The sequence below is a fragment of the Heloderma suspectum genome, chromosome 5, assembly GCF_057233095.1.
Source record: "Heloderma suspectum isolate Gila_16-S chromosome 5, 16-S_ref, whole genome shotgun sequence".
Lineage (NCBI taxonomy): Eukaryota > Metazoa > Chordata > Lepidosauria > Squamata > Helodermatidae > Heloderma > Heloderma suspectum.
In genome coordinates this window covers 80,416,977-80,444,095 of record NC_139462.1, presented here as the reverse complement: position 1 = coordinate 80,444,095, position 27,119 = coordinate 80,416,977, and the positions used below count along the sequence as shown (strand labels likewise).

The window sequence follows — 27,119 nt, the reverse complement described above, 5'->3', positions numbered from 1 at the left end:
GTGACAAGAATGGTGACGGGGGCGGGCAGAGCTAGCATGCTCATTCTCGCTCTTCCTCCTCACATGTTAGCGTAAATAAGTTTCTGAATGCCTGAATAGGGCTTGTATGTGAAAAGACAAGTGGTTATTAATTTGATTTGTGTGGGAAAAGAAAGTTGGTGTATCCTTCAGTTGCCTTGGTAACTTGATGCAGATGATTTCATAATTGGGTAACAGGATGATTGAAAAAAAAAACTATTTGGAAGACTGTGCATCACCATAGTATATAAACAGCTAAAAACACTGGAGTGTAAGGCTGTTAATGAAAGATGAAACTATTGATTATAAGGGAAACTAACAGGAAAAAGTACAAACATAAGTTGTTGTTATTTTTATTTATTACATTTCTATACCACCCCATAGCCGAAGATCTCTATACTCCCCATAGCCAAAGTTAAATTAAGTAAAGAAATAAGAAACAATCACAAATTTAAAATTATGGAAAAGAAAAGCTAAGCCCATCTTCAAGAAATGCTGTGTGCCCTACAGCGTAGCCCTTCTCCATTTTAAGCATTTATGGTCTGATCCCAAATATGTTTACTTGGAAATTAATGCAATTGATTTCAGTGAGATGCTCTTTCAACTAGGTGCCACTGGGATCAGGATATTAGGTTGCAACCCATCTTGGATGACATGGGCTCATGTCATCTACCATGAGCACCCAATTGTGCTCATGGTGCAGAGAAAATGTAGCATGGGTGAATATGTCTGTTTCCAGTCCATGTCACTTTTCCATGTCACTTTTGCACCCTCAAATCGTTTCTGACCTTCTTTAATCTGCAATTATAAAAACAAATCTGTTTGAAAATTTGCATTTGATTTTATCTCAATATATGCATTTGATATGCATTTTCATATGTGTTTTGAGCATTTGGGAACATTCAGGAATTGCAAAAGCTGGGGATAACTTAAACTATGATATGTAGAATGGTCTGAGCAGTATGCATCAGGCGAGTTTGTACTGGAATTCACAAAGATTAAATTTCTGAAGCATTCATGATAATAACACATAAAGCTCTATTTAATGAAACAACGTGAAACATTACCATTATGTGCCTAGCCCAAATGTTGTGATTGCCATGTGGATGTAGTAATGAAAACTATGGTAATCAAGGTTTTGCTATATAAAAGGACTAGCATGTAGTACTGACTACAAGAAGAACCTGTTCATTTCAAAATGCCTGATTTCTAGCATGGTTTTGTTCCTTTGTTTTCAAATTTGATTGAGCAAGACATTTGGTCATAGAGGCATTTGTATCTGCATGTTTCAAGAATTGGAAACCATGGCTGTGATTGTAATTTTGAAAAATAGCTCTGCAAAAATTAGATGTATGCATGTTTGTTTTTTGGTGTGAACATCAAATTGGTTCAGTTGGTATATAAAAGCATTTTGCCAATCTTACAAATGTAAGGACAGGTCTAATAACAAAGCCACCTTCTTCTCAATTTTATGGACATCCACACTTTTAACTTTATTGAGGTGTTAGCTGGGAGTCCTTATTCATAGGGAGTATATTCACAAATACATCCTCCCTGAATTACACTTTTTTAACGTTTTCAGGTGCCTAGTTCAAATATTTTATTAATTTTGTCCTGTTCAACCCCTTGCTATGCAAACACACACACAGTTAATTGCAATTAAGCAAGCCAAGAGAAAAGCAGAGTTTTTAGCAGAAAATAAGGATTTTCCAGTGATAAGTCTGGGGTATAGCCAAGGTCAAACATGCAGGATAGCAGGTAAGTATAATCAGAATCCAGAAGCAGCATCAGGGAGAAGTCCAAGGTCAATAATACGGAGGTCCAAACATGGTCAGGATACAAGAAGCTAGAGCTGAGAACCGGAGTTTTCAGCAAAGTCCAGACAAAATGCAGGCTTATATTCCCAGGGCCTCCTGAGCCCTACCCATGGATCAATTGCCATATTTTACCATCCTTACTCCTGATGAGTTCTTCCTTGGAGTTGGGTACTTCATCTTAATGGAGCCCTACTAATCTGATGCTCTGACTTGGATTCCTGCATTGAGCAGGGGGTTGGACCCGATGGCCTTGTAGGCCCCTTCCAACCCTACTATTCTATGATTCTATGATTCTATGATTCTAATCTGCCTCTAAAGGTGACGGTGCTCTCTGGGACTGGGTGGATGCTCAGCCTCTGCCTCTGAAGCAGAACTCCCCTCTTCTGGCACAGGCCCATCCCATGGTCCTCTTCCCTGAGGGCCCAGGCTCCCCCATGTGTCTTGACAGAGGTGGCTCCATGGCTTTATCTGTCTCATAGAGTTCTAGCTCCTCAGAAGAGGAGGAGAATCCCTCTAGTGAGGACATGACAAAGGTTTCAAGGAGCTCAGGATTCTATCTATTAGCATACTTTTCACTATGCATAACTCATTGTATTTGTTTCAGAAACAGCTTGCAGAGTAAATACTTTGAATTTCTCTGCTGGTGTCTGGCCATCCTCTTGTGATTAATTTTTTTATAGTGGCAGTGGCTCTGTGTCATCCTAATTCTCTCAGTTAATTGTTTTGCCTTTACTGCTGTGTTATTTATTACCTTTTGCACATACGTTTGCAGATATTCTTAATCATTAATGAGATTTCAATCTCTGTCTGTAAGATAGCCTTCTATCAGCCACATACATCTTCCTTTGAGCTATTCACATCAATTTAACATGATAGCCTGATATCTTTTAGTACTGTTATCTTGGTGCTTAGTAGGGTATCACCCTACAGTTTGATGTATTGGAACAGAAATGGCTTATATTTTCATCTTGCAGTCTTGTCCTTTCAAAGGCAACGTGTAATGGGCTTCTTTTTGTATATATAAATCATTACACTGTACTTTATTTAGAGCCATTAATTACAAGTGCACCTTCATTTCTAAACTGCACTTTCTCCACCCCCACTTTTTAACTTAATTTCAGTGAAGATCACTCAATTTAATTTTTCTGAATTCCCTGGATATTTTGTAAAGCAGCTGTTAACTATATTGGCCCAAAGAATTGGAAATAAGGTCTTATTTGGAGCATTGTCATAAGAACATAAGAAGAGCCCTGCTGGACCAGACCAAAGGCCTATTTAATCCAGCATCTCTTTCCCACGGTAGCCAACCAGACCACTATGTGATGTCCACGAGTAGGACATAAGGGCAATAGCACTTTCTCCCCAGCAACTAGTATTCAGAGTCATTCTACTTTTGATCCTAGAGGTAGCATATAGCCACCATGACTAGTATGCCATTTAGCTTATCCTCCATGCATTTGTCTAATCCCCATTTAAAATCATCCAAGTTGGAAGCTGTCACTACATCTTGTGGCAGCAAATGCCATAATTTAGCTTCTTTTTGTATGTCCTGAATCTCACAACGTTTAGTGTCATTGGATGACCGGACCCCAGATTCTAGTATTATATGAGAGGAAGGAAAATTTCATCCTGTTCACTTTTTCTACACTATGCATTATGTTATATACCTCTGTCATGTCTCCCGTTACCTTATTTTTAAGATAAACCCCCAAGCATTGTAGATTTTTCTCATAGGGTAGTTTCTCCAGCCCCTTGATCCCTTTGGTTGCCCTTTTATAGCTCTACAGTATCTTTTTTGGAGGTGCAGTGACCAGTCCTTTCCTAATGAAACATGAAATTTGCCTTTTTCACAGCAGCTACAAATTAGGTTGACATTTTCATTAAGCTATCCACGAGAACCCCAAGATTCCTTTCCTGGTCAATCACTGCCAGCTCAGATCCCATTAGCACATATATAATGTTTGGGAGCTTTGTCCCAATGTACATCACTTTACTTTTGCTTACACTGAACCATATTTGGCATTTTAATGCCAATTCACCCAGTTTTGGAGTTCTTCTCAATCCCTTTTTGTTTTTATCACCTTGAATAATTTGTGTCATCAGCAAACACGATTACTTCACTGCTCACTCCCAATTCCAGATCAGTGTATTTTGGTATAAGAGTAAGCTTTCAGATTACACAGCACTCTTCACCAGGCAAAATGGAAGATAAGGTTCCAGACCCATCCAAACAGTGTTCCCATTTAAGGAAGTGAGGCTTAATGTAATGCAATGCTACGAATGCTTACTTGGAACTAAATTCTCAGCAATAGTCAGAATAATGTTAAGATAAGATTCAGCTACAGTTAAATATGTTTCAGTACTACTGATTTCAACGGGATGGTTAAGTTCTGAGAACTGAAATCAATGGGACTTAACCTGGGAAAGCCCAGGACTGTGCCTTGTTGCTCCATGGAAGAGGATTTCAAGTTCTTCTGGTGGCACTTTGTTGTTGTTCAGTCGTTAAGTCATGTCCAACTCTTCGTGACCCCATGGACCATAGCACGCCAGGCCTTCCTGTCCTCCACTCTCTCCCGGAGTGTGCTCAAGTTCATATTCATTGTATCGGTGATGCTATCTAGCCATCTCATCCTCTGCCGTCCCCTTCTCCTTTTGCCTTCAATCTTTCCCAGCATCAGGGTCTTTTCCAGGGACTTTTCTCTTCGCATTAGGTGGCCAAAACATTTGAGCTTCAGCTTCATTATCTGTCCTTCCAATGAGCACTCAGGGTTGATTTCCTTTAGGATGGACTGATCTGACCTCCTTGCAGTCCAGGGAACTCGTAAGAGTCTTCTCCAGCACCACAGTTCGAAAGCATCGATTCTTCGGCGCTCAGCCTTCCTTATAGTCCAGCTCTCACAGCCATACATTACTACTGGGAAAACCATAGCTTTGATTATACGAACCTTTGTCGGCAAGGTGATGTCTCTGCTTCTTACTATGCTGTCTAGGTGTGCCATAGCTTTCCTCCCAAGGAGCAAGCGTCTTTGAATTTCATGGCTACAGTCACCATCTGCAGTGATCTTCGAGCCCAAGAAAGTAAAATCTGTCACTGCTTCCATTTCTTCCCCTTCTCTATGCCAGGAAGTGATGGGGCCAGATGCCATGATCTTAGTTTTTTTAATGTTGAGTTTCAAACCAGCTTTCACACTCTCCACTTTCATCCTCAACAAGAGGCTCTTTAGATCCTCTTCACTTTCTGCCATTAGGGTGGTATCGTCTGTGTATCTGAGGTTGTTGATAATTCTCCCGGCAATCTTAATTCCGACCTGTGATTCATCCAACCCAGCATAATGTACTCTGCATATAGGTTAAATAAGCAGGGCGACAATATACAGCCTTGTCGTACTCCTTTCCCAATTTTGAACCAATCGGTTGTTCCATGTCCGGTTCTTACTGTTGCTTCTTGACCCTTGTACAGGTTTCTCAGGAGACAGGTAAGGTGGTCTGGTACTCCCATCTCTTTAAGAATTTGCCAGAGTTTGTTGTGATCCACACAATCAAAGGCCTTAGTGTAGTCAATGAAGTAGAAATAGATGTTTTTCTGGAATTCTCTTGCTTTCTCCATGATCCAGCGAATGTTGGCGATTTGATCTCTAGTTCCTCTGCCTCTTCGAAACCCAGCTTGTACTTCCGGTAGTTCTCGGTTCACATGCTACTGAAGCCTAGCTTGTATGATTTTGAGCATAACCTTGCTGGCAGACATATTCACCATTCTAGGTGTTCGGCACCAGAACATATGCATGTATTCTACATACCTGTGCAAAACAATTTATTAAAATTGTTTAAATCACTGGAAAATTATGGAGGGAAGTGTGGAAACTGGCTTTCACCTCTCTTTCCTGGCAATGGGGAAACCAGAATTGTCAAAAACAGCCAGGCTAGTAGTTGTCCCATCAGCTGGGAACCCTATGTGCAACCAGGATATACATAATGGACCAGCAGGACTGTTCACAGTTACATAACAGTTATATAGAATGTGTAATGCTGGAAGAGCTGTCTGTAATAATAGAGATTTTAGGTTCACACAGTGGCCCATAAGCAGGAGATGACTGCACTAGCACCCTTCCACTTGTGTTCTCAGCAGCTGTCATAAAGCAACATACTGGAGATAATATATAGCCATCATGACTGGATAGCCTTATCCTCCATGAATTTTTCTAATCCCCCTTTAAAGCCATCCCAGGCTATCACTACATCTTGTGGAAGCAACTATGCAATGTGTGAAATATTTCCTTTATCTGTCCTGAATCTCCCACCATTCAGCTTCATGTGATGACATCAGGCTTTAGTATTATGACAGAGGGAGAGAAACGTCTTCCTATCCACGTTTCTACATGTATAATTTTATAGACCACCACCAAGCCCCCTTACTAGTCTTTTCTCTAAGACAAACATCCCCAAATATTGTAACCTTTCCTCATGGGGGAGTTGTTCCAGCCCCTTTGAAGATGCAATGATCAGAACTGTGAACAGTATTCCAAGAATGGTTGCAGCTTAGATTTGTATAGGGGCATTATGATATTGGCAGTGTTGTTTTCTTTCCTAAGTATGTCCAACATGGTCAGTTGCTATGGGGGAGGGGGTGTAAGAAGAGACCGGAAATAGAATAGCCATGAAGAACGAAATGACAAGAAAGAACAGGAAAACGGCTGTAAAATAATTTGAGAATGGTAGTAAATATGTGCTTACAAGAAGGTCTATTGAAATGAAGGAAAAATGCTTTTGGTTCACTTGCTCTTCCTCTCAGTATTGTTTCATTTATTGTGATTAAATATAACTTTTATAATAATGAGACCTCTAATCCAGGGGTGAGTAACCTGTTTTCTGTCAAGAGCTGCATTCCCTCGGGGGTAATCTGTCAGGGGCTACATGCTGGTGGTGGGTGGGGCCAGACTGAAAAGTGGGTGGGGCTCCCATTTTCTCTCTCTCTCTTTCTGCCATCCCCTTCTGTCTGTCTCTCTGATTGAGGTAGACATGAACCCCTCCACATTTGAATGACCATGAGGAGGGGTCTTGTACCATCTCCTGTCACTGCTCACCACTACAATACTCCCCCAACAAACATCTGTCAAAGAGAAAGAGTTCTGCTCTTTCTCATAAGACGTATATGCAGAAAGCTCCTACATGCAAGGATGGGCCCTGACCAATCAGGACCGTCCTTGCATGCAGGAGCTCTCCACATATACTTCTGTACATGCAGATAATTCTTTCCAATGAATGTTTGAGGGAGCATGGTGGCTGTGTGAAGTAGCAGGTAGAACTAGCCCCCAACCTTCTCCGTGTGTTCATTTAATGCTTGGAAGGATCTTGTATAACTCTCTCTCAATTTCTCTCTCTCTCTCTCTCTCTCTCTCTCTCTCTCTCCCTCCCCCCTTGCCTGCCCGCCTGCCAGGGGAGGGACAGATCACTCTTACCAAAGGTCTGAACTGACAGTTTACAGAGGGCTATTGAAATTAAGCCAAGGGATGCAAGTTGCTAACCCTTGCTCTAATTCAACAAGAAGGGCCGGCCCTACCATTACACAGAGTGAGGCAGTTGCCTCAGGTGGCAGATGTTGAGAGGTGGCAGCAAGGTATTGGAGGAAAGAGCTGTGTGCCAAGTGACCTCCCCTGTGCCCCTAAGCTGCCCTGAGTCCCTGCTGCCTTCAGATGTATTGTAGGATGCTGTCCCGTTGCCAGTTTCGAAGAAAGATTCAAATGCCAGTTCAGTTGGCTTTTGTACATGGAATGGGACAGAGTGCCATCTTGTTCTTCTCAGACAGCAAAATATCTTGAGCAAGTACTGGCCAGAGAATTCTAGTTTATTACTGTCCTGGGAAACATGGAGCTCGCCATGGCCAGAATGTGTCTTATGTATCAGCTAGCAAGGGAAGGAGTTGTAGAAAAGAGTGCTCCTATGAAGGCCTCATGGTTAGCTGGATTATTTTCATAGTAGAGACTGAACAGACATATTTAGAACAACATGTTTAGCTTTAATGTCTAAACTGTGTGAATGTTTTTTTGTTTTTGTTTGGTGTGTGTGGGGGCTAGAGAAATGTTCTTCAGATCCTTGTCCCTTTTAACATTCAAAAGATCTTTGTCCCTTCAAAACCAAGTATACGTATGGCTGTATGTAATCTGAGGAATGAACCTACTGTGGAAGTTCACTCCCTTCATTTTGTTAGACATAGAATCTTCTTTCCCTAACTGAGCTCAGGAGGAAGCTGGTTCTGTGTGATTACTGCAGAAGCTGCCGGTGCACAGCATTGGTGGGCTGGAAACTGGTGATATCACTAACCCACCTCTCCCCACCTCTGAGATAGTTTTTCAGTGTTTTAAAATGGGGACAAATGCACATTTAACTGATGAAATGCATGTGCAATGCTTTAAAAAATGCAGACAGTGTGCCTGAAGCATGGGGGCGGGGGCAGGGTAGGGAGGGCAAGACAGACTACTGAATCAGCATTTGATTTGCTGGCCAGTACATCTGTCAAAGGCATTGCAAAGGTGAGAGGAAGCCAGGCTCAAGTCACATGGGGGGGAAATGTAGTGAGTCTTTATTTGAATGTTCATTTGTATGAACCCAAAGGGACTGCAACTTTTATTATCTGTTGTGGTTCTTTTTCCATCAGCTGCAAAGAACCATAAGTTCTTGCATAGCAGAACTTCAGTTGTCTTCACTATACTCATCAGCTTCCCTCTCCTCGGATAGCAAGAAGATGTTTCTTTTCCTTTCTGTTTGCAAAACACCATTCCCAGCAGATCTGCTGATTTCGCGACTTACTTTTACATCTTTGCTGCTACTGATCTTTGCATTGCCCTTCCCACATCCCAGGTGATTTAAAGGAATCCATTAACTGCAGACTCAGGCAGAGTGCTGTACAGGAATGATATAGAGAAAGTTTAAATAAAGACAGTCAAGTCTTCCACCCTCCTTTTGTATTCCAGTCACCCCTGCATTGCTACCACATGCCCAACAGTATGATGCAAACCATTTGTGCCAACAGCAAATCTAGAAAAAGATCCCAGATAAGTCTTACATAGCACAGGGGCAGGCCATGTTTTTGCCCCTGAAATCACAGCTCATTGGGGCTGTGAACAGCTTTTCCCAGGGCCTGTCAGGCAGGCAGGAGCACAATTTAAATGGGGAACAAGGGGTGCAGAGATGACTCTCTCCATGTGACTCCCTCCTCATTTAAATCACACTCTACACAGTCCACCAAATCGCTGTTTTTCAGGCTGTGTTGAACATGGTTATGATGGTGCACGGTGATAGTCATTCTTGTGAACCTTCCTCTCCATCACAAATGGGCTCCACACACCCTGCTGCATGGGGCAGTGGGGGGAGGGGGGATTTGGTGGTAGCAGCAGTTTGGAAGCCTGTGAGGGCCACATGGAAGTCTTCCTTAGACTGTCCATATGTGCCCTAGCACAAATGCAACGATTTCCAATAAATATGGGCTGTGTTTCCACCAGTGATTTACTCCAACTTGGTTGCATGGTGAGGTCTCTATATTTCCATGATGTCATGGCCATTCAGCACCAGCCCCACATTTTAATGTAGAAAAACCACTTCTTCTGAGACTGGATATAGTCTGACTTTTCCAGCTTACCATGGCTCAGTTACTGACCTGTTTCCACAGTCATACTGGGTCTGGTACCATAGTCCTGCCCATGGGGTGTGTAGCCCAGCCTTTGTGGGTGTGTCGCTCTGACCTCAGTGACCCAACCCTTTCCCTCCCTGTTTTCCAGAAGTTTCATTGCTGTTTTGGAGCAGGATGCCAAGGGACCAACTTTTAAAACACCATTGAAAATAAGCACCAAAACACAGCCCATGACCCAAGTCAAGGGATGTTTTCTTCCATTGTGCTGAATGAGGCTTGCCTGCTCAATGACCAAAGAAATAACAGAGAAGCCCCTCAACTGACACAGCACATATTAAAGCCCAATTCCTTAAATGCGATTAAGTGCAATGTCGAGGCTCTGGTCCATTGCCTTAGGATGTAACTCCTTCACAACTTCCATACAGAGATCCTGTGGGTTACGATGGGGGCTGGTTTCCATCTTTGTGTTTACTACTCTCTTTCGCACAACAAACCCATTAGTGTCTCCTCAGAAGTAACTCCCATTGTACTGAATGAGGCTTGCCTTTGAATGCCCACATCAGAGCTTTCAGAGATTCCCCCTCAATTGAAATGGCACATATTAAAGCTCAATTCCTTAAGTGCGATTGAGTGACCAAGTGAGATTACGAGGCTCCGATGAATTGCCTTAGAAAGAAAGTACTTCACAGCTTCCTTATAGATATCTTGCAGGTTACAATGGGGGCTGGTTTCTGTCTTTGTGTTTACTGCTCTCTTTCCCCCAACAAACCCATTACCGTATCATCAGAAGTAACTCCCACTGTGGTCAATGAAGTCCTCTGGGTGAAAATGGGGGCTGGTTTCCCTCTTTGTGTTCTCCCCACCCTTTCTCAGCACAAGCATGTGTGTGTCTACTCAGAAGTAACCCCCATTGTGCTCAATGAGGTGCATCTGGAGTTTCAGGGGAAAGGAGAAAAGGGGGGGAGGGGGGAGCCTCTGTTCACAGCAAAGCTGATTCCTTTTTAAAAATATGGTACTTCTCCATTAGCTTCTCCTTCTGTTGTCCTGGAAACACAGCCGAGGAGGTGGGAACAGCACAGAGCCCCAAGCTACAGCAATGATAAGCTGGGTCTTTAAGGGTTGTGGAAACAGGAAAAGGAGAAGATACGATTGGGAAAACATAGCAACAAAGTTGCAAACAAAGTGAAGCCGATAGCATGGAAACATGCCCATGGTTTCTTTAAATATTAGGGGCATATGTTTGGACACAATATTACAGATCAGGTTAGTTTGCACAGAACTAAATTAGCATCCTTAGTTAGGCCATAATCTGGTCCAATAAATTTTGCTCTGTACTGAGGTTGAGAAATGCTGGCATCATGTTTAGTAATTCACATCTCACAATTTATTATTTGCATGTGCAGTGTGAGGAATGAGGGGAGGGGGAACACAGTTCCATTAGGTTCTTGCTTTCCATACTTCTGCTTAGGCACTCTTTCACATTCTTATTTGATGGCTCTTCAAAGTGATGCCTGTAAGGTATCTCCAACAAAATAAGAGACAAGCATGGAATGCATAGTTAACCAGCTTGCTTATTTGAAATATTTATGTAATGTATCTGTGTGTGTGGATGGATGCGGAAGAGGTTGTTTTTAATCTTGCGACTTCTTTTTTTTTCTTTTAAATTTCCTGGTGAGAATAATAGCAGTGCATTTTCCCCAGTGCATTTTACATATTACAGACATTAGCCATCTTGCACCAAATTCAATGATGCAATTTACTTTCAGATTAATTGTTTCCCTCTCTGAACAACATATAACCTCCCTATTGTATAACCTTTTCTAGCATATTACCTTCCCTACCCTGGGTTTTGAGAATCACTGGTTTGGACCAAACACTTCAGTAGTGCTCCCCCGCCCCCAAAGCACACACACATACAGGTACTGCATATCACCAATTACTTAATGGCAAGTTCTATCCACCCCAGTCCATAACATCTGGTTCAACTTACTCTGTGTCATTCTGATGTCCACCAACACCCACCCCACCAGGCTGGCAGCCAATGATTTACAGCAGAAATAGGGGCAAGACCCATTGTAGTGGTGTCAAGAAATGAGGTCAGTTAAACTAGATATTGCTGAGGGGTGGGGGAAGGAAAGTAGAGATGGAATTGCCATTTTCATGGCAGTCCCGCATTCTTGTTTGTGATATGTAGTTCTGCCCAAACCTCTGCTTGTGACTTTGTCAAAGGGTAACTACTTTTGGCTTTGGTTTTGACAATGAGATATCTGATTTGGACTTGGGAGCTGTCATATGTAAGTGGCCAGAGACCTTCCCGCCTCCAAATTTAATTGATTAATTTACTGGTTTTTTAACAATTATAAATATAACAGCAAGACAGAATATATAACAATAAAATAACAATCAAGATAATCCACGTCACCCACCCACTCTCCTTTCCCACTGCCACCCATGCAATAAAGGAGAAGAAAAGAAGTTATAGGGTATTAGACAGAATAGCCAGATACAGGAAGAGATAAAAGAGATGAAAAGACCATCCCATCTATTATTAATAAACTACTTGTCTTTAGCACATAGATGTCTCATCTTGCTAACTCTGAGGTCCAGTGAGGGGGAAAAATGGGAACTTCTAATATAGAAGGATGATCCAAGCAACTCTCTGAATCCACATAAGCTTATGTTAAGGGGTGCCAAAACAACAAGTATATATCCCAGGACTGAAGTATTAAAATTAAGATTCAGTGAAGAAAATAAAGTAAGAATACTTCCAGCTCCCATATCTTGCCCAAACTGTTCAACTTTCTGGCACCCCAAAAACATGTCAACCAAACTGAAATGGTTCATGGCAATTCCAAGAGGCATCACCAGAGGCTTTTTACTAGCTTGCTTCCTGATACTTTATTTCTTATATTCTAGGCATCTTTGGAAGTGTTATTGCTGCTTTCACCTATGGGATCTGGGTCTTTTGATTTGAATAATCAGCAATATATTAGATTGCTTTGTTCTACTTTTCATTTAGGGAGGCCATGCTGCTTTTATAAGGAATTTATCAGTCATGCAAACACTTTGTAAAGGGACCTTGTAGTTTATTTCTGGACTTGGTGTTTGGTGGGACATGGCTTGCTTTACATGGATTTACCTTTTCACAGTTGTGTGGAGCATAATGTTACTCTTAAGATGAATGCATAATTCTGAACATTCACTCAACACGGATAGGCCTATTTTTATTCTAGTAGTGGCTATTCATCACCCTGATCACTACGTACCCTTATAATAAATAGACTGCTCTATTGTAGGCCCAGCTGTTTGTATAGTAATTGGCGCTACACTGTAAGCACTCTCCTTACTACTCCATTTGTGTTATTTCCTAAGGGATCTAATTAAATTACCAAAGATTCAATTTATTCCTCTGGTTCATCATGATAATGAAATCGTTGACTACTCTGCCTGATTCTTCCATTCCTTTTCAGTTGACATACGCAGAATTTACTTAGGGGCAATACCTTATTTACTTATGGCCCTTTCCTAGGGCTGTGTCTGCTTCTCTCCTCTTCAGCAGGACTGAAGGATCAAAATTTAGAGAGATCACATGAATAGTGGTGGCACATGAGGTGTCTCATGGGAGCATGGAGGCTGTTTTTCCTGTTGCTATAGCAGCCTTGCATAGCTCCGTTGCTGAGGTCTTAGGGATGATTCATCTCAGTTTTGAAATAGATAAGCAGCTTTTGGTGCATTTCAGCAGAGAGAGGTTGTGTCCTGCATGCTGTACTCAGCTATAGTGCTTACAGCCAGTGCCAGCTTCAGGTTTTGGGGAGACCTTTGTGCAACATCCCCTCAGTAGGCCCTCTCCTTGATGGCGTCACCTCCTCCTCAGTTGTGTCCTATTAATTTGCCCTCTTGCTCTGGATTTATACCCCCACTCAGAGGGAGAGTGCAAAGCAACTGAAGGAAGATGCTTCTATTTCCTCACTCTTTCATTGCTTGCATGGCCCAATAGGGCAGGTGAACAGGCAATGACAGCAAGGAGAAGCAGCAGTAGGGCCAGGAGGATATTGGCATTGGCAGTGGGCCACCTGCAAGTGTGTGGGCCTCAGCAGGTGACCCACGATGCCTACCCTTGATGTTGGTCCTGCTTATACCTGAAATGAGTAGCACATCTGTCTGTGCCATGGCAGCTAAAGCATCCCTTATGACTGGGCTTTCTATCATCAAGTATCAAAATAAAAGAGGAGGGCTAAGATCTAAACTTTTTAAGAATTAGACCTCTCTAGAGAGCAAAAGTATAACATTCTAGGTAGAAAAGAGCAAGGAAGGCTCACCAAGCTGAAAGCAGCCTTGCAGCCATGTGTGGTGGCCCAATAGGGGTTTGATAAACTGGGCCAACTATTTTTTCTCCTTGGCTATGATAGCAAAAAATGAGACAGGATTGTTAAGCACCTGGCAGGCCACAATACCTGCCTGGTGGGTTGTGTTTGGTTTGATGCATCATGTTGTGCAATCTTGGAATAAGTTTAATAATTAGGAACTGTTGGTAAATAAGAGCTAGAATTAATGTTTGCTTAAACTGAGGATAGCTTCACAAGGTTACATGGGCTTATTCTTTCAACCAGAGGTTGCACCAGTTTATTTTTATTTATTTATTTAAAATATTTAAATACCGCTCCATATCAAAAGATTTGGGAGTGGTGAACAGCAAAGATAAAAGAATAAAACACCATGTTTAAACAATTAAAACATTTCAAAAAGAAACACATTCTGAGAAGACTAAATTTAATTAACTGCAGCTAGTCACTCAAGGAAGGCTTCCCAAAATAACAGTGTTTTCAGGAAGCACCAGAAGCATCACAACATTGGTGCCTGCCTGACCTCCAAAGGCAGGGAATTCCACAGGAAGGGGGCCACCACACTGAAGGCTGTTTACCTGGTGGACTTCAGCCAGGCCATGGGTCCATGTGGAACCATGTTGCCTTTCCTGGCATGAGAACTTGGAGCAGAAATCAAAGCATGAGCACACAAGTACATCCTCTGTTTGCCACATGCTAGAATGTGCAAAGCACAGTGGAGTACTTCTGTGAGCAAAAAAGAGAGTGGCCCTGTTCAGACGCACATTGGTGAAGGGTGGTTAGGCTAACCATAATTTATGATGGTTACCGCTAACCGCTTTAAGTGCTACTGCCACACGTGCAGGTAACCATGTTCCGCAACATGGTTTGACTAACCGTTCTCTAACAACCCTTGCTCCCGCAGGAACCCACAGTCCTCCAGATGGGCAGCCATGCATCCTAGCAGCTTTTGTGCTGTCGGCCATTTTGGTGCTTGGCGCCATTTTGGTGCTTGGCAGCTACTCTTCTTTGGCCACTCTTGCTGCGGCACTCTTCAGCAGCTGTCAATTAACCATGGAGGGTGTTCAGACATCACACTAAGTCATGGTAGAGCCCACTAATCATCTTGCAGCAAGTGTTTAGTGAATGTGGTTGGTCTGTGGTTAAGAAACCACCATGGTTGGGACAGATGCCTGTTCAGACATCATGCTAAGCCAACATAGTTAGCTCAAAACTCCTAACCATCATGACTTAGTGTGATATCTGAACAGGGCCTTTATGTAGCCCAGACTTTTGTATATTTATTTACTGCATTTTGTTAATAAAATGTATATTTCTATAGTTTAAGAAAATGTGATCACAATGCTCAAGGTAGCTTCCAACAAATTAAAAAATTAAAAACTAAGTTAAAATATATGTGCATAGTGTCGATATGCCAGTAACTAGGCCCTTGTCTCAAGACAAAACATGAAGTTATGACAGTATTGTAACAGCATGACAGGCAGGCATGTTCATGCAATGCTTAAGTTGGAGTCTTAGCAAGTTCTCAATCACTAATTCAGGAGGACAGAAACCTAATGTTCAGTAACCTTGGGCTGTCAGAAATTAGTAACGGATTATATAACAGTTACTATAAAATTTCTATAAAATGTATTGCTTCTTTTAAAAAACAAAATCATGTGCATATAGGCTTCTCAGTGGATTTAATTACAAATATTACAGATGTGTGATAGATTACTGTGTATTGATTCATTATTAATAGCACATCCTACACAGCATTCTCATTTTCTTCCTCATGAAAAACAGTTGGTGGCAGAAAAGCAAACCTGGAAAAATCAATCTCATTGGCACCAATTAATAATGTAGAAGGCAATATATGAGCAAGTCAAGAATAAGGAAAGAACTAATGTAGAAGCTGTGATTTTGTGTGAATTACACCTCCTACTGTATTTGGCTTCATCTTTGCAATAGAAAACAGGAGTGTGAGGAATAAATTCAAACAAAGCCTAAAGTAAGAATGAGACATGAAGAGCAGGAATGATCTGCCATGGAGAAATTTTAAGCCAAAATTATTCTGGCCTGTGTGGATGCTCTTCCTGCTGCTGCACATGTTCTTCTGTTGACATTGTCATCAGTGGAGAGGGGTGCAGTTCCATGGGAGATGAAGAAGCAAAACAATATGGATCAGTACACTGGATATGTATCCAATACCCCCTGAAATGTCCAGCAGATTCTTCCTAAGTACAAAGCATATCAAAATATGAAATGAGCTTGTTTCTTTTTAAAGGTCATACAAAATAGCTTTGTAAAATTGGTGTGATTTCTGGTTGAGGTATGGGCGTCGAGACTGCCAAATTTTCAGTTTCACTGAAAATCAAAACATGGGTATTTGGGGTGTAATCCAAAAGGGTGCTTATGCCCCTTCTGATTCCTTTCTGATCTGCCCATTCCCTTCCGCAAGCAGTGGGTCCCACCAATTCCATTGTACAAGCAGGACCCACTGCTTACACAAGGGAGATTTAGCACTTCCCAAGGGAAGCCCTCAAATCAGTGTAAACACTCATTTCTGGAAGGGGGCAGGCCAGCAGAGGTCCCTCTGCTAACCTGGCTCCTTCCAGAAATGAGCATTTCCACTCATTTCGGGTTGCCCCTGGAAGTGCTAAATTGCTGTTGCACAAGCAGTGGGGGCTGCTTGTGCAACACAGTCAGTGGGGTGGAAGGGAATTGGCAGGACATAATTGCCATATTGGATTCTGCCCATAAAGATACAACTTACATGGTTATATTTTGTTTTGTTACTACCTCAAGTTCATTTTGTGCCTTGAGTCTTTTATATCTGTTACCACAATTGACCTAGCTGGTTTTAAAGATCTGAATTTCACACATAGCGAAATCCAATTCATTTTTTAACCATAAGATGACTACCAGTGCAATCCTATTCACGTCTACTCAAGAGTTAAGCGACATTTAGCTCAATTGGACTTACTCCTGGGTAAGTGGGTACAGGATTGCAGCGTAAAATTAACTGTATCTTGGATAGCTGTATGCATCCTAGCCTTGTGGATTGTTCGACACATGATCATGCTTTGAAATCTAGATTCTTCAGGATTATTGAACAGCAGCTCAAGTCACTTGCAGGGCTGTGGATATCCTCCATGAGGCATATGAACATAAACTGGTTGATTGTAACACACGTTACAATAATGGCTGGGTCTGGATGATTGCGATGGGACATGCACAACCACCATTTGCATAATCCCCCACGATACAGTGAGTTAGCATGTTGTCTGAACCTGGTGCACCATGCACTGGGGGTACCTTTGTACCCACGCTACAAACCACTACGTGCAGTAAAGGTTGTAGGGTGGGACAACATGCCAACCCATGCTGCATTGTGGGGGATTATGCAAATGGAAATCACATGCATGACATGTATGGGGATGGGCGGGGAAGCCACAATGGCTTCCTTTCCCGTCATGATCATCCAAAGTAGGGATTGGCAACCTGGTTCCGTCCATATGTGGTTGGACTCCAACTCCCATCAGCTGCAGCCAGCATGGCCAATGACCAGGGAAGATGGGACTTGAAGTCAAACATCTGGAGGGCAACAGATTGCATATCCCTGGTATGAAGCAAATATTTGCTAGGCACTAGGCAGGAACACTGGCTCTATGGATGATATGAAATACATTCTTAGCCTTTTAGCATTTCTTTTCCTCGCAGCCCCAGGCAATCTTGCTGTATTATTACATAGAATTAAACAAATTTAACCCTGGTGAACTCAACAGAAGAAACTGCTGTAATTCCACATATATAATTATAACTATGTTGTGCATGGCAATGTTAGTTTGGAATAATAATAATAATAGTCATCATGTAGATGAGGGATTTTTCTTTGGCTCAGAGCTGAGGCAATCATGAACCTAAAATTAGGAATGTGGTGGTCTTGCAGCTTACATTAAATCAAGTTGTGAGAATTTCTTCCCTCATAGTTGAAGCAAGCATAATTTTTTAAATCATCTTGACTTAGGGGGTTGACTGAAGAAAAATCAAATTCCCATTGCCTTCAGACCAGAGGCAAAGAAAACACATCTGAAAATGATTATTAAAAGTTCTCTTTATGTGAACAGGTAGTTCTGTTATTATCATAACAGTCTAAGCAGAAAGCACCCAAGTATAGCTAGCCCCGTCCACGCTAAAATCTTACAGCATAAGTTCTATATTTCTTGTGGCATCTGCAGGTGGAGAACTGCATGAGTGTCGTGCACACCGGTTCAGAATTCCTGAAAGCCAAACAAGGATTTTGGTAATCTCTGTGCTTATTCCTGCTAATCTAAATCTTAGATTGATGGATCAGCAGGGTAGACACTGGCAGGATAGTCCAAATTAAGAGAGGACTGTTACAAAAACTCCCTTGAAACATGACCCTCTTCCTTGTGGTACAGCTTACTTTCCCCCTGCTTTAATAGTAAATGGTGTAACCAGCATTTCAGAAAACTTCTGTTTATTTGATTTCATTGCACCGTCCAATAGCCAAAGCTCTCTGGGTGGTTTACAAAGATGATTTATTTAAAACATTTACGACCCCCCCGAAATATATATATATATTTCTCAGGGCACCTTGCAATAAAAATGTAAAAATACAAATATGCAATAATCATAATCAAAAACAACAATAAAAACAGCAGCAGATAAGAGTGCAGCATAAAACCAGATAAAGGAGATAACATGGATGTAAAATGCCTGAGAGCATAAAATGGTCTCCTATCCTGGCAATGAAATTATATTAGGGATGCAGCCTAAAATAGAATTAATGGAATTAAGGTGTAATCCTAAATGTGTTTAGATAGAAAAAGGTCCTACAATTCCCAGCATACTGGGAATTGTAGGACTTTTTCTGTCTAAACATGCATAGGATAGCACCCTAATTACTTTTCTAAATATAAATACAGGGAGGTGATGTACCAGTTTTATTTCATGGAATATTGATTGTCGATACTACATAATAGGAGAGGGGCCAAATCTTCTATTAATGACACAGGGCAAAATCCAGTGGAGTGCTTATGCCCATGCCGATTCTCTTGCACCCCACCAATTCCTATCTGCAAATGGCACCCGCCACTTCCACAACAGAGATTTAGCGCTTCTGGGGGGCAACTGGACCTTGCGTAAGGGAGCTCCGCCGACTTGTCCCAATCCAGAAACAAGCATTTCCACTCACTTCAGAGCTTCCTCTGGGAAGCATTAAATCTCTGTTGCACAACTGCTGGGTCCCACTTGTGCAGTGGAATCAGTGGGGCCCACTGCTTGTGCAGCAGAATCTGCGGGGTGCAAGAGAATCAGTGGGGACGTAAGCACCCCATTGGATTCTGCTCACAGTTGTTCCCTTTGCCACCACAGCCTTTTATCCCACATGACTGTCCCATTCCCACTGGCACTTCTGGTCTTACCAGCAGATCAGTGCATGGCTCTGTGGAAAGCAGCGGTGAAGCTGTCCAGCCAAGCTGACCCACTCAGCTGGGAGCAGGGTGAGATTTTTCATCAGCAAAAGCTAGGCACCAACTGAGGAGATGTATAGCTGCCCCTGTTCACTACCCCTTCCTGGAGCATCAGCAGGGCCCTGATCCAGAGAACATTTGGGTCTTTATTTCATTCTCCAAAGAAGGGCTCTGGATGACCTATGCTGCTGGGCATGCACTGTGCCTTCTAGTCTGGGCTTCTGCTTGGACAGGACTGAGCACAGTTTTTGATGAAGGTCAGCCCCAAAGGCTGAATGACCATTGCAGATTCCTGGGTTCAACTGCTGGTGATATGGCCCAGATTATCACTTGATTTTCCTTAGATGGGAGTTCAAAACCTGCTGCTTTTGACTTTGCAATCAACTGTAGTGTTCTCTCCCAGGCAATGAAGTCATCTATTGCTGATCAGGATCAGGCAGTTGCTAGGCCATTCCTACTTCACTTTCACCTGTGCCAAGTGCTAATATTAGGCACTTTTAAAAGCCTTTTAAAGAGCTGCTGACTCTTTGTTTCAGAGTTCAGAATGGAAGGGCAGGATTCAGATGACAGGGAGCCAAGCAATATTGTCTTCAGCACTTGTTGTGTTGTGCCTGCGATGGTGTGGGGAGGCAGCCTCTGATTATAGGATTAAATTTAGCATTACCACCCCTCTGCTTCCCGATGCAGTTTCAGGCTCCAAATGGTAAGCTTCTAAGTGGCAAGCAAGCATGTGGCTTCCAATCCTCAGGGCTGAGCCTCAGAAGACTATCAAAACAATAGGAATATTTTTAGTGCTTAGGATTTTGTGGAATCAATATACTAACTATACACTTAGAGTCTTTTCATTGCCAAATATCTAAGCACTCAGAAGAACTAATTTAAAGGCTGCAAAAACAAAATTGTTTGTCTGAAAGTAATTGAAAACCAGCCATTTTATTTTTAGTCTACAATTTGAGATTCTTAAATGACTCTTTGTTTCCAACTAATTACTTCAGTGTGAACGCCTGGGGTTGGCGGGGATGTCTCTTTTGCTTAAGTAATGCTGGTGGAGCATGGAACCGTAAAACAGAAAGGAGAAGAAATGGCAAGACATAAAATGTACTAGTTTTTAAAGAAAAAAAGGCAGTTGCTTGCTTTTATGTTTTAAAAAGATCCCAACCACCAAGATATCTTCCTTAATAATTTTCTTAATCTAGATGATGGTAACCTTGTGTCACATGGCTCACTGAAGTGAAAAAAGTTGAGGAATTAAGGGTCATTTTAGGCAACTATTATTTTCCCAAGTTCAGCTGAAGCCAACTCCTACTAGAGTGGAGGAAAAAGATCTCTGTCTACCAGTCCCTAGCAACAAAGAAGCAACATTAGGGATGGGCGAACGAACGACGTTTGAGGTCGCTAGGATTCTCCAAATATTGTCTCATTGTTTGTCTCATGTCTGATTCCCATTCGCATTTGTGATTGCTGCTTGCTTCGTGTGAAGGGGAGATGTGCATAAATTGAGCAGCAATTGAACAGGAGATTCATGCAAATCTCCTGAAATTTGCACATATCTCCTGAGATTTGCACAATTTTCCTAATTCGCACAATTTTCCTCCATAGACTAAAGTGGGGCTGATTCAGGGGATTTGCACAAACCAAACTGGGAATCAGGAATGAAGCAAACATGAGCATATGTTCAACAATTTGCAGAAAATTTGGGTGGACACTTACTCACGCTCAGGCTTTGAATGGGACATGCTCGCATGTTTTGCAAACAAAAATGAAATTTTCGTACATCCCTATGTATGACATGTGGTAATGTCAAAGCTGTTATTGAACAGCATCCAGGATGGTGGAGATCCTGAAAAGGAAAGACACACATGTGGGGTTGCCAACTGGTCACCCTGCCAAGACTCTGTGCATGGGATAATGGCCCAATGTATAGCAGGGTAACAAGTGCAGTGTCTGTTATGCCACCATCACCTGTTGCATATTTGTTTGTCATGGGACACTCAGCTGTGGATGTGTCTGGCGGTGAAAAGAAAATCCGATGCTGTAAAGAACAATATTGTTTAGGAACCTGGAATGTCAGATCAATGAATCAAGGTAAGCTGGAGGTGGTCAAACATGAGATGGCAAGATTGAACATCGACATCTTGGGAATCAGCGAACTCAAATGGACAGGCATGGGCGAATTTAATTCAGGTGACCATCATATCTACTATTGTGGGCAAGAATCCCTTAGAAGAAATGGAGTAGCACTCATAGTCAACAAAAGGGTGGGAAAAGCAGTACTGGGGTACCATCTTAAAAATGATAGAATGATCTCAGTACGAATCCAAGGCAAACCATTCAACATCACAGTAATTCAAGTCTATGCCCCAACCACTGAGGCCGAAGAAGCTGAGGTTGATCGGTTCTATGAAGACCTACAACACCTTCTAGAACTAACACCAAAAAAAGATGTCCTCTTCATCATAGGGGATTGGAATGCTAAAGTAGGAAGTCAAGAAATCACTGGGATAACAGGCAAGCATGGCCTTGGTGTACAAAATGAAGCAGGACAAAAGCTAATAGAGTTTTGCCAAGAGAACATGCTGATCATAGCAAACACTCTTTTCCAACAGCACAAGAGGCGACTCTACACATGGACGTCACCAGATGGTCAATATCGAAATCAGATTGATTATGTCCTTTGCAGCCAAAGATGGAGAAGCTCCATACAGTCAGTAAAAACAAGACCTGGAGCTGACTGTGGCTCAGATCATGAGCTGCTTCTTGCAAAATTTCGGCTTAAATTGAAGAACGTAGGGAAAACCACTCAACCTTTCAGGTATGACCTAAATCATATCCCTGATGAATATACAGTGGAGGTGAGGAATAGATTTCAGGGATTAGACCTGATAGACAGAGTGCCTGAGGAACTATGGACGGAGGTCCGTAACATTGTTCAGGAGGCAGCAACGAAATCCGTCCCAAAGAAAAAGAAATGCAAGAAAGCCAAGTGGCTGTCTGATGAGGCTTTACAAGTAGCTCACGAAAGAAGGGAAGCGAAAAGCAAGGGAGAAAGGGGAAGATATACCCAACTGAATGCAGAGTTCCAGAGAATAGCAAGGAGAGACAAGAAGGCCTTCTTAAATGAACAATGCAAAGAAATCGAGGAAAACAACAGAATGGGAAAGACTAGAGATCTCTTCAAGAAAATTGGAGATCTCAAGGGAACGTTTTGTGCAAAGACGGGCATGATAAAGGACAAAGAAGGCAGGGACCTAACAGAAGCAGATGAGATGAAGAAGAGGTGGCAAGAATACACAGAAGAACTATACAGGAAAGATCTGAATGTCCCTGATAGCCATGATAGTGCGGTCACTGAACTTGAGCCGGACATCCTAGAGAGTGAACTCAAGTGGGCCTTAGGAAGCATTAGTAACAACAAAGCTAGCGGAGATGACAGTATTCCAGCCGAGCTATTTAAAATCCTAAAAGATGATGCTGTTAAAGTGCTGCATTCAATATGCCAACAAATCTGGAACACTCAACAGTGGCCACAAGACTGGAAAAGGTCAGTTTACATTCCAATTCCAAAGAAGGGCAACGCCAAAGAGTGTTCAAACTACCGCACCATTGCGCTCATTTCACATGCCAGCAAGGTGATGCTCAAAATCCTACAAGCTAGGCTTCAGCAGTATGCGAACCGAGAACTACCAGAAGTACAAGCTGGGTTTCGAAGAGGCAGAGGAACTAGAGATCAAATCGCCAACATTCGCTGCATCATGGAGAAAGCAAGAGAATTCCAGAAAAACGTCTATTTCTGCTTCATTGACTATGCTAAAGCCTTTGATTGTGTGGATCACAACAAACTGTGGCAAATTCTGAAAGTGATGGGAGTACCAGACCACCTTACCTGTCTCCTGAGAAACCTGTACGAGGGTCAAGAAGCAACAGTAAGAACCAGACATGGAACAACCGAGTGGTTCAAAATTGGGAAAGGAGTACGACAAGGCTGCATATTGTCACCCTGCTTATTTAACTTATATGCAGAGTACATCATGAGAAATGCCGGGTTGGATGAATCAGAGGTCGGAATTAAGATTGCCGGGAGAATTATCAACAACCTCCGATATGCAGACGATACCACCCTAATGGCAGAAAGCGAAGAGGATCTCAAGAGCCTCTTGTTGAGGGTGAAAGAGGAGAGTGCAAAAGCTGGTTTGAAACTCAACATTAAAAAAACTAAGATCATGTCATCTGGCCCCATCACTTCCTGGCATATAGAAGGGGAAGAAATGGAAGCAGTGACAGATTTTACTTTCTTGGGCTCCAAGATCACCGCAGACGGTGACTGTAGCCATGAAATTAAAAGACGCTTGCTCCTTGGGAGGAAAGCTATGGCAAACCTAGACAGCATAGTAAGAAGCAGAGACATCACCTTGCCGACAAAGGTCCGTCTAATCAAAGCTATGGTTTTCCCAGTAGTAATGTATGGCTGTGAGAGCTGGACTATAAGGAAGGCTGAGCGCCGAAGAATCGATGCTTTCGAACTGTGGTGCTGGAGAAGACTCTTACGAGTCCCCTGGACTGCAAGGAGGTCAAATCAGTCCATCCTAAAGGAAATCAACCCTGAGTGCTCATTGGAAGGACAGATAATGAAGCTGAAGCTCCAATATTTTGGCCACCTAATGCGAAGAGAAAACTCCCTGGAAAAGACCCTGATGCTGGGAAAGACTGAAGGCAAAAGGAGAAGGGGACGGCAGAGGATGAGATGGCTAGATAGCATCACGGATGCAATGAATATGAACTTGAGCACGCTCCGGGAGAGAGCGCAGGACAGGAAGGCCTGGCGTGCTATGGTCCATGGGGTCACGAAGAGTCGGACACGACTGAACGACTGAACAACAACAACAACAACTGCAAAGATACAGAAACTTGCCCGAAGCAAACAGGTTGACAACCCACTGGAGGAGCATCTGGGAGCATCTCAGATGCTGCTGGTGGTCATGGGGTGGGCCTTCCTCATGGCCAGCACAGAACAGGTTGGGGGCTGGATCCTATACTGTGGGAGAGTGGCCTGTGGAGAGCAAAGGGAGACACAAAGAAAATAATGAGCAATAGTCAGCAGCTGGAGCACTTCATCCCTGGACTTGAATGCACAAATGGTGTTTGTGAGTAATGAGAGACAAGAGTTAGTGGTGCCATCATTTAGGTGCTCAGCCAGTGCTCAAGGCCTCCCCCACCCTTCCCCCATAGAGCGGGAAGGGGGAGACTGCAGTGACTGAGTATGGCTTGCCTCTTTGAAGGTTGTAGTGAAACACTGTGGGTGCAGTGGCTGTTCTTCTCCATGCATCCAGGCTGTGGTCCTGCAAGGCAAATGTGCTTGTGTGTGTGGCAATGGTTGGAGTGGTGCCTACCCTTTACCAACAGAGATGAGGTAAGGGCCTCCTCTGTGTGTGTGTGAGATGCTGCTCCCCACTGTTGAGGGGAAGAGTATTAGAGCAATACAGTCCAGACAAGACACAGTATTCACATATAGCAAAAGAGGTGGAGGGGGAGACATGGGTGACAGGTATACATTACAGCATGTGTTCCCTCTGCCTTGCTTACCTGTGTTGGGTGTTCTGTCCAGCACCCCCAGTCATTGGAATGGAGTGAGGTTGGGTGTTGGTATTTGTTTCTGAAGTCCCAAGGTGATGTCCCTCTTAGAGTTCAAGACAGAAGAGTGTTAGCAATGTGCTCAAGATCCCATGCGTCTTTTGAAGCTAAGCTGTTTTGTGTAAAGTACTCTTTTTGTGTGCAAGTGCTCTTTCTCCTATTCCCTATCATCAAGGTTCCCCCTTGTGAGCTCTCAGTGTGAACAATGTAGAATGAGAGATATAACCCATTATATGAGTTATACTCCCCTGTGTGGGGTTTATATACTGATGGTGAGGTGGTGTGATTGGGTGCTGAGTTCCACCACATCATACGCACTGTCATGGGGATGTAAGTGGGGTGGTCAACAATGTGGGGATGGCCATTTCTCCTCCCACCCTTGAAATCAAAGGGAGGTAAATTCTTTGTGCCAGGTCTGGAGCTGTGCCATTGACAGAGGCATGGCCATGGACTGAGGGGGTAGAGGATGCAGTGTAAATGTGCTTCTCCCTTGTGCCACACACCCATGACTCTGCTCCATTTCAACCATTCCATCAGTGTATCTTCACTGCCAGGACAGCTCTGCAGTAGCATGTTCTGCCTGCATATCTGTCACGGCACAAGCATATCTGGTGATCCCCCAGTGTGGCATGGAATAACTTATAGGACTGTGCCCTAAGTTACATGAGTATATCATAGATATATTTGGTTTCAAGTCTTGTGCTTTTTGTGCTTTTTTTAAATCACAAAATATTATTTGCTTGAGTCCATCCTGATCTCTACATAAAGGTGATTGGGGTAGATCCTTTTATTATGAGCCATTGTGAAGCTTTCTTAATACCCTCTGAGAAATTAAACATGGGAAGGCATTCACTTACCCCCCCCAAAAAAAAGATCAGTGGGATTAAAACAAACAACCAATGATTGTCCCCCCCCCCCGATTTATGATTGGTGGGGGTTTTCTTGGGGAGGGGAAAATAGTTTTAAAATCTTCAGGGTTTCTGTCTCACTCTTTTCATATTTGTTACAGTTTATCATGCTGACTTATATCTTTATGCTGGCCTGGTTGGGGGTTACAGCTTTCACCTCTCTGCCTGTTTACATGTACTTCAACCTGTGGACTATTTGCAAAAACACCACCCTAGTGGAAGGGGCAAACTTTTGCTTGGACCTCCGTCAGTTTGGTAAGTGAATAATTTGTTGGTGAATTCTGTCAATAAAATAGTAATTGAAGTCCATACAATACTGTTTTAAATCTTGGGGAGCTTCAAATATCTAGTCCAAAAATGTCAATAATGCAAATATGCATATGGGTGAGTTTCACTCAGTCTTGCTTGCCAAGTCAAAATACAGTATTTGGGGATAGATATGAGGGTGATAGCCTGTGAACTGGACACATAGTCTCTTTTCAGATGCAACCCTAAATCATAGTCCTCACCCTCCCTTTTCCTCATACTGTGTGAGAAGGAAACTGGAAGTTTTGCTTCCAGTTTTAAGCCACAGTCTCTCGTTGCATATGAAGCAGGAATAACTTTGGTTAATTTAAAGCAGAGGTAGGTAACTTTGTGCCCTCCAAATGTTCTGGACTACAAGTTCCATAACTCCTGACTATTGGACATGCTGTTGGGTGCTGGTGGGAGTTGTAGTCCAAAACAGCTGTACAGTACCAGATTGCCTACCATGTCTAAACTATGGTTTCTTCAAACATGCCAGGATCAAACTGTGGTTTATGATCTTCGGAGAACCTTCTCCAAGTGTCCCTTCCAAGTAGCAGTTGGCTATGGGAGAGGGCCTTTTCAATGGTGGCACCCAGTTGTGGAGTGCCCTCATTAGAGAGGCTTGCTTCATGCCTACTTTGGTGTCACTTTTCCCCTCTGCAAATTGCGTTTTTATATTGCATTTATACTTTTATTGTTTTTATTGTTACTGAATTTTAAATTGGTCTCTTTCTTGTTGTGAGCTGCTCTGAGAATGTTGTTGTATGGCAGTCTATAAATACTGTAAATAAAGAAAGAAATGACTTGCCAACATCCACCTTGTGTGATCTTGGCACAGAAAATTTGTACTTACTTTTTTCAGGGCCAAGTGCATTCAGTTGCCCGAAACACGTTAGCTCTCTGAATTATTCTCAAATGTCATGTTACCAAGTGGCTGATCATTGTTTCTTTAAGAAATACGTATCAGAGCCCATGTCTCTTATTCTATAAAAATCTGTTTACATTTCCTAGCCATC

General features: G+C 42.6%; 1 protein-coding gene across 2 annotated transcripts in view; it reads left to right on the top strand.

The window, feature by feature from the left end:
* Positions 1-27,119, top strand: part of GPM6A (glycoprotein M6A) — a 278,183-nt gene that overhangs the window by 238,612 nt on the left and 12,452 nt on the right. For both annotated transcript variants that reach the window (XM_084856487.1, XM_084856486.1), the window contains one exon: positions 25,917-26,070. In XM_084856487.1, the coding sequence (XP_084712613.1) occupies positions 25,917-26,070 (154 nt within the window). The remainder of the gene's footprint in view (positions 1-25,916; positions 26,071-27,119) is intronic.